Source organism: Prinia subflava, chromosome 6 (genome assembly GCF_021018805.1).
Source record: "Prinia subflava isolate CZ2003 ecotype Zambia chromosome 6, Cam_Psub_1.2, whole genome shotgun sequence".
NCBI classification, from domain to species: Eukaryota; Metazoa; Chordata; class Aves; order Passeriformes; family Cisticolidae; genus Prinia; species Prinia subflava.
The window spans coordinates 15980476-15992660 of record NC_086252.1 but is presented as its reverse complement, the minus strand read 5'-3'; the positions used below and the strand labels follow the sequence as shown (position 1 = coordinate 15992660).

General features: G+C 37.3%; 1 protein-coding gene across 4 annotated transcripts in view; it reads right to left on the bottom strand.

Moving 5' to 3' along the window:
* Positions 1-12185, bottom strand: part of ZNF385B (zinc finger protein 385B) — a 153677-nt gene that overhangs the window by 30372 nt on the left and 111120 nt on the right. For all 4 annotated transcript variants that reach the window (XM_063400418.1, XM_063400420.1, XM_063400421.1 and 1 more), the window contains one exon: positions 6470-6580. In XM_063400418.1, coding sequence (XP_063256488.1) covers positions 6470-6580 — 111 coding nt within the window. The remainder of the gene's footprint in view (positions 1-6469; positions 6581-12185) is intronic.

Below are 12185 nucleotides of genomic sequence, written 5' to 3'. Positions count from 1 at the left end.
CAGCATAAATGATTTATTTAAATCTGCAAAGTCAACTTTTGGTAATAACTTGCCTAAGCTTAAAAAATTTGCCTTCTGGCTTTTTAAAAAGATGAGCACTATCATCACATCATCTTTATTAGCTTTAAATGCATTCAACAATAAGATGACCTTCATTGTCTCTTAATGCCAAATTGTTACATCTGCTTTTCTGATTTGCCTACAAGGTGTTTTCTCCTGATTTTTGAAGTGATGCTATGAATATAGGGCTGAATTGCAGTCATTACCCACACAGCAACACACTGTGCAAACATAAGTTTATTTTCAATCCAATTATATCCTATGAATGAGATGGTGCCTACCAGGATGTACCACAGCCAAAGACATTTCTGTAAGAAACAGAAAGTGTGCAGAGGGAAGCAGAAACTTTTTTTGGGTGCAATCAACAGATGACAAAATCTGTTTACAAAAAGAACACCACCAAACAAAAATCAGAACAATAACACGTGTGTTGCCGGCATCATGTATTTACAAGTTTGGACTACAGAGAAGCCTGGCTGCTGCAAAAAGGGATTAGATTATTACTGACATTCTTGGATAGTGCCTAAAACCCTAAATCCCTGTGGACTGTCACAGAATCCTTTGGGTTGGAAAAGGCCTTTAAGAGCAAGTACAAATGTTAACTCAGCACTGCCATGTTCACCACTAAAACATGTCCCTGTAGATCTATTAAATACCTCCAGGGGATGGTACTCTACCACTTCCCTGAACAATCTGTTCCAACTTCCTTTTGGTGAAGGAATTTTTCCTAATATCTAATCTAAGCCTCCCCTGCCCAACTTGAAGCAGTTTTTTCTCATCCTATCACTTGTTTCCTGGAGAGGAGACTCACACGCACCTTGTTACAACCTTCTTTCAGGTAGGCACAGAAAGTGATAAGGTAGCCCCTGAACTTCTTTTTCTCCAGGCTAAACAATCCCAACAACCTCAAGACTAAACAATAAAATAAAAATAAGGAGGGAGAAGAGCAGAGAAATTACTTGAACACAAGGTAATGATCCAGATAAGGAGACATGAGCAATTCTGCAGAAACCAACTTTTTACAACTCACTTTTCCCTTATGGCTGCAAGCTACAGTGTCAGATACCATAACAGAACAGAAATCTTGGGGCCAAAACTCCACAGCTGATGGGAGACTTATTGCCACACACTAGTTGAGGAAAATGCAGATTCATCTGGTGGGCAGAAGGAATGAGAAAGAACGAGACAGGGTAGGCAGAGCAGGAGTCTACATGAGATAAAAAAGAGACTTTCTTCACTTGCCCTCTTGCTACTGGACCCTCTTATTGGTGTCATATGGATTCAGTAAACTCACTGTTGTGGTTTAGGAATGGTATTCCCCAATTCAGTAGTCCAGCAAAAATCACATGTCACTTCCCTTCCCCCTTCCAAATGGAGGCACAAAAGGAAAAGATCCTGGGCTGATATAAAAACAATTTAATGGAAACAGCAGTAAGATAAGAAGATGAGTGAAGGTAAGAGTGATTGGAAGGAATCCCTTCTTAAACAGAGTCCCTTTTGTCCACTCCTAGCAACAACATGTGGTGGTGTAGAACAATCTCCAGGCCCTGGCCAGGCCTCTCATAGCTACTGCAAAAAATCAGCCCTGTCCTGGGCAGAACCAGGACACTCACTCAAAATAATTTTTAGGTTTGCTAGAATATAATTATTGTCATAATACAAACCTATGTAATCAATCCCAGAATTCTTAAAAGGAAAAACAAAAAATGTCTTTAAAGGTTAACCTAGATCTTTTGCAGCCTAGCTTGCTTCCTCTTGGTGGAATATGAATACCGTAAAATCTGACTCACAATCACAATCTGTTCCACGGAAATTCTTCCTCTTCTGCTGCCGAGTCTGTCATAGTAGTAAATATAACTGAGTATTTCTCTTTTTTCTGAGCTGGATTTAACAGGACCGTAGCCTGAAGTTCATTGACACAATAGTCAATGTTGCTGCCCTGGAGCACATGCTGTCTCATCTCCATGAAGAAATTAAAAAGTAACATGGTATTTACAGATAATTTGATGCAAAGATAGAAATACCTGTGTTTATTCCAAAAGACTGAAGCACATCCAATTGCAACTGTTAATTTTTTCTTTTTTTTTTAAACTATTTTCAAAAAGAGTATGTTCCTCTGTATAACAAGTTTTTGCAGACTAGAATAAGTATCTCACTGACAATAATGTTTAATCAACCTCATTAACTATCAATCTTCATAACATTATCCTTCCTAAAATGACAACTCTAAACTAATTCAACTGTACTTTACTCCTGGTATCAACCACCATTAAAAACAAGTTTAGGAAAGAGCTCTTTTCTCTATTCCATCCTCACATTTTTTGCCTATTTCACTTCCTCTATTCCTATACTTTTATGCTTTTTCTCCTCAATGAATCCTGCTTCTCTGTCTCCCCTCTTCAAAACAAAAGAAAAATAAAGAAAATTAAAAGAAGAAGAAGGCAAACTTCTGAGTGGGGTTCAGTTCTAGAGGCAGGCATGCCATATAATTTGGCGTGTCCTCGGGTGTCCTTAGTCGGTTAATCAGCCAGTTGTGGATGTCTCAGAGACCTCAGATATTCCAACAGCAAGACACTTAGATTTAGGCACCTAATCCCACTCGGAGTTCCAGCTAGGGTATCTTAAGTAGATCATGCAAAAAAATGTTGCTCAAGAAACCTCTGTTATCATTGCTGTGATGTTGATACTAGTTTTACAGATAAAATTGCCTGGAAGGACTTCAAAGTTCAAGCTATTAAGACAACTTTAGTTTGCTGTTACTTCAAAGATGACATTTTGTTTTTCTGTTTCATTCAGAAGAATTTGGATCATCTCTTCTGTACTAGTTTCTTCTGGAGTTGACAAGATTGGAAGGGATGTTCAAACTAGTTGTACAAGAATCTATTAGCAGAAATAGCCAACCTCCTATTTGACCAAAATTCAGCTGAATTTTTTAAAAAAGGACAGGAAGAGTATGATGCTGAATGTCTGTATATATGGGTCAAATATTATAATTTCTTTTTTGGAAGAAGACAGGCATATCAAGACTAGAGAAAATTTAGAGTTTGTACACAGAGGTTTTCTTCATGTTGTATTTCTAAAAATTGAAGACTGGGAGATCCTGAAGAGTTCAGTCAGAAAATACTGTTCAAATTGCAATATGGCAAAAGAAAAATCATTCTAGGAACTTTATTTTTGAAAATACAGAAGCCATCACTTCAACACATGCTTAATCCCACATTCAAGACAACCTATTTTTAAATATTTAAATTTTAAAATTTCCTCCCATCTCTGATCTTTCTTTTCCTGCATGTAGCTGCAGATCCCTGCCTCTGAATCTGATGCCAGAACACCCTCACCAAAGCTAAACTTGCAGAAACATAAGCAAAAGAAACCCCAAACCTCTGCAATTCACTGTATTAATTTAGGGGGAGGTCTGACAACTGTAAATTGACTAGTCTGATTTTTTTTTGTCTATTGATTCAGACCATTGAGTGTCCACAGTACAAGGAAAAAACTGCATGGAAGGAAACCAATTTTCTTCTCACAGATGAATATACACTGTCTGTGTGTTTCTTGTGCAATTTATAAAACATCACCAGAATGAGGTCAGCATACTCAAACACCATGCAAGTGAAATTCATTTAGGAGATTAAAAATAAAAAACAAAAGCCACACTTTATAGTTAAGCTTTGCCATATTTATTTCATTTAATTGCATAATTTAGGTAAGAGAAAGTTCAAAGGAACGGAATGTCAATCAAAACCAAGAAGTATGTCAGCATTGTAGAACTAGAAGAAACTGCAAGTGTGGAATGACTGTACTACAAATCTCATTCTGCAATGTGCTACACTGAAGTTTTAATGCAGATTAAAAGAGTTTGATGCTACTCAAAAGCATAACACATGGTGGAACCAATTTCCTGAAGGATTCAGCACTTACAGGGTTCACACCTATATGACTCCCTTCTTCCCCAGTCAGCAAACAAAAGATGGATTGTAAAGTTTATTCCATGCCCTAAATAATGTAAGCATAATTTCACATTCTTTTTGGTCCAAAGGGACCAAAAAGAAAAATACATGCAGAGTCCAGATTTTTATTTCTGTGCAGGAGTTTCAACAAGCTAAGAAAGAACTGCGAGTCTGCAGAGCTTGGTTGAAACCCCACTACCATTTCCTCAGTGAAACAATGACAAGGCAGATTGGGGGTGTGGGGGAGTGTCTATTTGGACAGGCAAGAATAACATCCAAATAAAACAGGATCTCACTCTCAGAAAAAAAGATGCCGCACAAGCTCAGAGAAATAATTCTTAAGGTTAAATGACTGAACCTGAAAAAAAATTTTGAATCATAGGTACAGCTTCTCAGGAGAAGCTAACTAACCCAACGAAAGGCTAGAAAGCTTTTAAAATAGAAGTACTACACTATGAAGACTCATTCTCCAAATGTTCCTGGATGTTGAGGTTATGAAACAATTGTGAATTAGATTCATATTTAAGTATCCTCTGATATTTGTAACACTGCTATACCCTTAGTGCTTTCTAAAATCAAATTTCTATGTTGTTTGTGAATGTCGTGGTAAAGTAGCTGCTGTAGAAAGTGGAGGTGCTGCATTTCAGCATGGAGAGTATCACAACCACAGTGCTTCATCCTGTCTTACAACCATTCATTTGAAAAGGATGATGATATTTTCTAGTAAGTACAACTGAATATATTTATCAAATTTAGGAGGAAAGAGCACATCACCCTACTCAATACACCTGGCCAAAAGAAAAAGTGTGGCTTTAATTTGCCATGCTTTTCTGATGTCACTATTTAAAGCAGAATATGATATGCACTTTTTGTTCTACTTTGTAAGTCTAGACAGGAAAAATTGCTTGGTTGACAGACATACAAAATGATATAACATTTCCACTCTATTTTTGTTTGCTTGTTTCAATTGAATTGGTTGTGATTCAGTTTATCTGCCTGAAGTGCTGTTTGTCCACCTGAATGTCAGCACAGACAAAATGAGTAACTCCTCTGGGGACAGGACCCATCGTCAGCGGGACCCTGACCTCAAGGGGAGAGGGAAGAGTGAGGAACAGCCCAAGCTGCCTCACTGGTGATGGATCCACCTCAGAAGCAAGATCCATGAAGCCAAAGAAAATTTTAAAAAGCATTATTGGTTCCTTGATTTAATCAGTAAAAGGAGATACCTGGACCAAGTATCAGAGCAGAAAAGATTTCTTCCCCCTTTAAATCTTAACCTTAAAGTAGAAAAACAACCAAACTAAGTTTAAAATAATGACTTCTGAGATCAGTTAGCTAAGCATATATTGCCACTTCAAAGGAAGTTTAATAAGCTTGTCAAACGATGACGGATTTAGAAATCAATTTGAAGCTAAGACAGCACTGCTTCAAAATCCTTACCAGCCTAGACAAGAAAGGCAAACTGGGGAAAACACTTTACAAGACACTTTCCAAAGTGCAATGTTAGAGGCAGAGAAAACCAGGGTAATGGGTATGGGTGCTTTACTGCAAATCTGTAGGAGCACAAAACACTCAAAGGCTTTGAGGAGGTGCCTGCAAACTGTTTCTGAGATCAAAATTACAACAGAAAAAGATATAATATTAACACATCACTCAGGGATTTATTCTTACTCTTGAGATTAAAAAAAAAATCTGTGAATTCAGGTTGATTTTTCTTAACTTAATGATATTAGTAATGGTCTCCAAGAACAAATACATACTCCTTAACTGTCAAAGGTCATAATTTTCTTAGATATAGTTTCCTCGAATTTCTTTAATTTTCAAGCTGCTTAGGAAACAACATTAAAGAGCTACATATTGAAAAAATACCAGTGTCTTCTTTTGTAATGTTTTCTTGTAATTAACCTCCAGGAAACAGTTTCTTTGTATTTGTCATCCTCGAAATGACAGCTAGAACTAAGTGTTTATATTTATTATAAATGAAAGTTATTGGAAGAGCAACTGTATTCAGAAATGGAAAGACATCAGCAGGATGTACAGACAACAAGAAAAAGCTATTTCTTCTGGAAGAAAAGCAAATATGAGCTGGAGAACTCACTGGGAAGATTTTCTTCTTCACCTCCTTAAAACAACAACAACAACAACAACCAAACAAACAAAAAAACACCTCGGGCAAACATTTCTTTTTGCAATACCTCTTGAAGGTTACTGTAGCATCAAATGGGATCTCACCTATGGACATGACACTGGATATCATGCCAGAGCCAGCCAAGGAAATGAAGAGTTCATGTTCTGTGGACTTCTGTCTCTGAGTGGACAAAATACCACCCCAACAGGCTGAGCAGAATGTAGGTAGAATTGGAATGAGTTATTTGGGAAAAAGATTAATTTAGATTAATTAGATTAATTATACCTAATGCACCAAATTAAAAAAAAAAAGAGAAATAGGCAATACTCACATCAGAGTTAAAACGAAGCTGGCAGACATTACAGGAAATGACTTGTTTCTTCTTTGGGGGAATGGACACTCCAAATGTATGGTTTATGACTGCTTTTTGCACAGGATCCATCTGGAGAACAAACAATAACCAATTTAAAACTTTTCAGGGCAATAAAGACTACAGAAGAAAAATCAAAAAAATAACACTTCCAGCAGAAATCTTTGTTCTCTTTTGAGATAAGCAGGAGAAATAAGATTCCAGCCCTCACAATAATTAGATTTAACCTTGGTTAGGGAATTGGTAGCGTGCCAAAACTGATGAAGAAAAGGCAGCTTCATTGTTACTGTCATCCTCAGGTTACTAAGTAGTCCTTTCACCAAGCCCGACATCCTCTGGGCTGCAGGGCCCTCCTATCACACGTGAATTGCAAATGAAAGCTCTCCCCATCACCCCCTGCTCCAGCAGACACATCACAGGAACCACTTTTGCACCCTGACAAGTCACTGTCACTTATTTCTACGTGTTTTCCTTTGAGTGACAAATATTAGCACTTATTTGAAAAGTGTTCTCTCCTGGAGATCTCTCTGTGAAAGGAGGTCCTTTGCAGGCTCTGTTACAAATGCCACTTGCTGGGAAAAGAGGCTGCAATCCCCAAGTATTTCCATGCAGAACTGATGAGTGACAGAGCCCATGGGAACACTGAGGTTCGGAGGAGCATGAAGGGAGTGTTTGTACCAGGAGAGTTAGCACGCTTCAGAAAACATTTTAACACTGAAAAAAAAAAAAAAAAGTGAGATAAAGGAAAAATCTGAATATAGTACTCCTAGATTTGACTGAACCTTTTCAGGAGCTCAGAACTGATTACGTCTTTGCTAAATATCAGGACTCCTGTTGGTCACAAACATGCTGAGGATCACAGAGCACCCTGGTGTTAACACTGTGGAACCTGGGGAATGACACAGGATGTTCAGAAACAGAGCTGACAACTGCTGCTGTGTCAAGCCCTCAGTCACATGTCATTCCTCCTGATGTGACATGAATACAGAATAAAACTAATTTCCTGATGCAACAATACTCAAATATAATTTTCTAATTAAAATACCCCTAGAATATCTGGTCTGGTCTCACAACTGATCCTGCTCTGACCAGGATGTTGGACCAGATGACATCTGAGACCCCTTTCAACCCAAATGATCCTATGAGCATCTGTGTATGTGTGGTTCCTCATCCTTATCTAAAATAAGCACTGGATTCTGAAGAGGAAAGGGAAAAAAATGCCGGTTTACAACAAAAGGTAAGTGCTCATTTTCCCGTTTTGTTTTTAAACCAGTCCAGAAGAAAATAGTTTGATTTATTATAAAGTTAGATTTTTCTGAAGCTTGCTTTGCAGCCACAGTGATGTCTTTTCCCTTTACAGTACTACTGGAAGGAAGCAAACCTGGCTGTTTAATCCCAGGTGATCCACAGGACACACTTGGTACTAAGGCGACTTGCAAAAGGACGAGAGAACAGCTGAAGTAACTGATCCACTAAAGACTTAAAACAGGAAATTACCTGCTTCCAGCCTTTGTAAACATCACAATAAAGACTTTAATTTTCCCTTAGTACAAATTCTAAGCTTCCAGAACAGCCTGCACTACTGAGGATTTTCTGCACATATATGTACACACACACAAAAAAAAACAAGTTCAAGAAAAACATACTGCAATGTATCTGCCTAAGAAGATATCCCCCAAATGTATTGCCTAACATTAAACACTTTTTTTTTTTTTTTGAGAATGACTACTTTTGTTTCTTGCTGCATTCATTTTAAACAAAATGCATGATTTTGTAAATGTCATGAGTAATAAATTTTCCAGAGAGGTAATTTAATTTTTATCACCTTCTGCTACTAAATACTGTATTTCATAGCCACAGGGGTAGTACATGACAATACAAAAGTAAAACCACCTCATCTGGAATGATCTACTGAATTATTTAATGATGCAGTGTTGTTACACTGAATTGTGACAAAATCTAAAAAAACCCTGAAATAAATGCCCTTGTTACCTGTTTCTTCTATTTCTAGGACACAGTGAAAGTTCAAAGTCCAAAAGTTCAAAACATAACAAAACAGAAATTTTTTTTTTGTGACTTGTATTGTTTATGGCTTCACCCCACACAGTATATCACAATTATACATGCAGATTAGAATTTATTTGAGCAAACACTTATAATAGATATGACAGTCAATATATATTATTACATTTATAATACATGTTAAAAGATTGCTGTTAGGGAAGAGTTGGTTGGATTTTTTCTTAAATCGAAGATATGTTTTACATTTCAACTTAAATACTAAGTGTTAATCAGTTAATCCAGAAGAAAAGAGTAATGTTCAAAAGTACCTCAACCATTTGGAGTGTCTGAGATCGGTGAAAAGAAATAGCAAAAGTACCCACAAGTGTCTGCAGTCCCGTTTAAAAAAAAAAAAAAAAAAAAAAAAAAAAAAAGCAGAGGGAAGAAGCAGTGATCAATGACTCCTCTGTGCATTCCAAATAACAATCCACAGCTCTAGTGCGAGGCAAGGCACTTCATAACCACACAGTGCAGGCTGTGCACAAAGTCCTGGTTTCAAACAGATGTAGCAGCACAAGGACAAAAATCCATGAAAATAATACAGCTCATGCTGCCTCCTGAAAGTACCACTTGTGATCCCCAGGGGAGCGGGTAATGATCCTCCCCAAACTGGAGCCCTGCGTGCAGGCTGGTCATGATTAGAATTCAAGAAGTGCAACATTAACTATTAATATGCTTTAAATATATCAGAAACTGGGGTGGATTACAGCATGCTGGAAAAATAAAATAGTATCTCTCTGTTAGAAGATTAATGCTGCAGGGTAAACTGATCTCAGATCCCTACACAAAATTGTCCTCTTCACTGCAGGGAGAGAGGGAGCAGGAAAGAAGCAGAGAGATATTTCCTGAGGTATTTATTAGGAAATGATGCAGCATAGTTTGCCCAGTGGGGAGCACCAGTATTTAAGAATTAGATCTATAAAATAAAATAATACAGAAGCTAACAGCTACCACAAATGCAAATAAAAATCTGCACTACACTGTTTATACTACAGAGGGATTTAACAAAGCAATTAATAGTGCTTTGGTAGCCATAACTAGGTTTAACAACTTGTTAGTATATTGTTATCCTATTTCAATTGGTTTAATAAAAAGTTAAATTTAAAAATGTCTTTTCAAGGAAGTTGAAGATACCATCATTTTTGCAATGAGTCTTGTTAAAACCACCCAAACTAGTGAAGCAAGAAAGAATTAAGAGAATTCAGACAAAAATACTCTACAGCTACTGAGATTTGCAGCAAGAACTTTAAAGACACCTAGAAAATACAAGTGTAGCAACAGACAGGACAGAACAGGGGCATCACAGACATTGTATTTCTTACTGCTTTTTTTCATATTTTCCCACCAAAAATTTTCCAGACTCAGGTCTTTTCTGTGTATTTGATATATCCCAGAGACTTTCTCTTGCATAGTTACCCCTGAAATGGTTGTTAACCAGTTTGCACTCTTTGCATGCACTTCCAGTGCCTACAGTCCTTAGTGCCAAGAAATAATTATTTTTGTTTAAATATACTTTCATAAAATTCAATTTTATAAGACCTGTACCACATCCCAAGTTATCTTTGTGCTACTCAGTCATTCTGTGTATGGAAATCTTTCCATTCCTTTCTACATTCTTGTTGCTCATCTCAGTTCTACCAAAAATTGAGTCATTCAATTAAATATGTTAAAGATATGGACAGGAACCCTACAAAGCACTCTGGGTAGATCACTGCTGAACTCTGAGCTGATGTTTTTAAGGAACTATAATAAACCTGAGCTCCCACTCCCAAGTCTTGATGGCCAGCTCCTAGCACACTACTTCCTAGGTCAAGTTTTGTGAATTTTTACTTCCATGTGCCTCACTTTAGAAATATCTGGATGTAACTTTACCAACCACTATTGTCTGGCTTGTCAGTCTCATCAAGGTGTTTCACAATTTTTGTGGTCTTTCTTAGTCCTCACTACCTTGGAGAACTTTGCCAATAGCAAATTTCCTCAGCTCACTCACCAGCCACGCATCTTTTTGTCATGCAAGAATCCTCTTATGCCGATTTAGTTTTCTTAAAAAATCTTTGCCAAGGGGTTTTGTGAAAAACCTTGTTGGTGATTCAGATTATGTAGATTTAAACATCCTTATTCACTCTGTTGACCCCTATAAACAGGCTTGTAAAGAAGGATTTATCTTTAGAAAGGAATTATGTTGACATTTTACTGGCAGTTTACAGGATGAGGTATTCTATTATACTGTTCTTATTGAGAACAGTATATACCTGCTCATTTTCCTGGTTAAAAAACCCCCCTTTTATTCTCCATGGAATAGGTTCTAAAAACTTGCATCATATTTGCCACCTTTCAGTCCTCAGGTACAAAGGCAATTTTAGATAAGTTGGTACACCTTATCATCAGCAATTCAAGAATTTCATCCTTGCATTCTCCTATCATTGTTGCTACCAGAAACTCTCCCTGCCCTGCTGCATATCATGATACCACAGATTCCTCTGGTGCTTCCTGGGAAAGGAACCAGACTACAAAGAGACAGGCAAGTAGGCACAGGAAGAAGAGAAAAAAAAAAGATGTGTTAAGAGAAGTCATTGGATGAAACTGAAGTTCTGGTTGGTTTGAAAGATCCCTTTACACACAGTAGACTCTAGAAACACCAATATGTGAGCCTCAGAAATAAATTGCAATGCTCCTGAGGAGAGGTAAGTGCTGTCTTTTCGTAACAGAAGCATAACCTTAAACATGTGTAAGGTTTAAAATTGTGACTAGCAATGTCTGTCCTGTTATCTCTTATCAAGATGTAACTCTTGGGTCAAATATAGAGTTAACTGTTCGACAAACTTTTGTAAACATAATATGGTAGTGGTGATAAGAGATGTAACTCAGTATCACCTAACCAGCAGCCATAATAAGCTTCTGAAAAACACAGAGTGGCCTTCAGCATACTATGTCTTTTCTATCAAAGAGAAGTTCTAAACCATGTGTTGAATGAACTGATAATATAATCCAGTATTTCCCTGTAGAAAAAACGACTGACATATATAAATTACCAATGCAACATCTAAACTAAATTCTGCAACTCCTTGTGTATTTGAGCTCCAGTTGTTATGAAAGCCAAGCACACTGCCATTGTGTGAATGATCATACACTGAAGCTCATCACAAATTCTGCCAGATGTACACAGCCTCACATAACTGTACATATTACAATGATTGAAAGAGTGACAGAAATGAATACACATACTCAGCAAAGCACATGTTTGAAATGCCCAGCATAAAATTAGAAATATTAACATTATGATGTAATGCTTGGCATGCTTGGCCAACACAAACCAGCAAAAATCTCTTCTCTCCGTGTTTGTGCTGCTTTTGTTCCAATAAGGAACATATTTCTTATTTGACTAATTGTAAGCATAATTTAGTGTTCAAGTCACTCCAATCCTGTTATACATTTCATTGCTTATTTTGCATCACCAGGAACATTTGTGCCAGCTCTACTGATGGAGCTCTACTTGAAAGGAGGTTGTAGCAAGGTGAGTGTCACTATCTTTTCCCAGGTAACAAGTGTCAGGACAAGAGAAAACATCCTCAAGTTGTACCAGGGGAGGCTTAGATTGGATATAAAGAGAAATGTA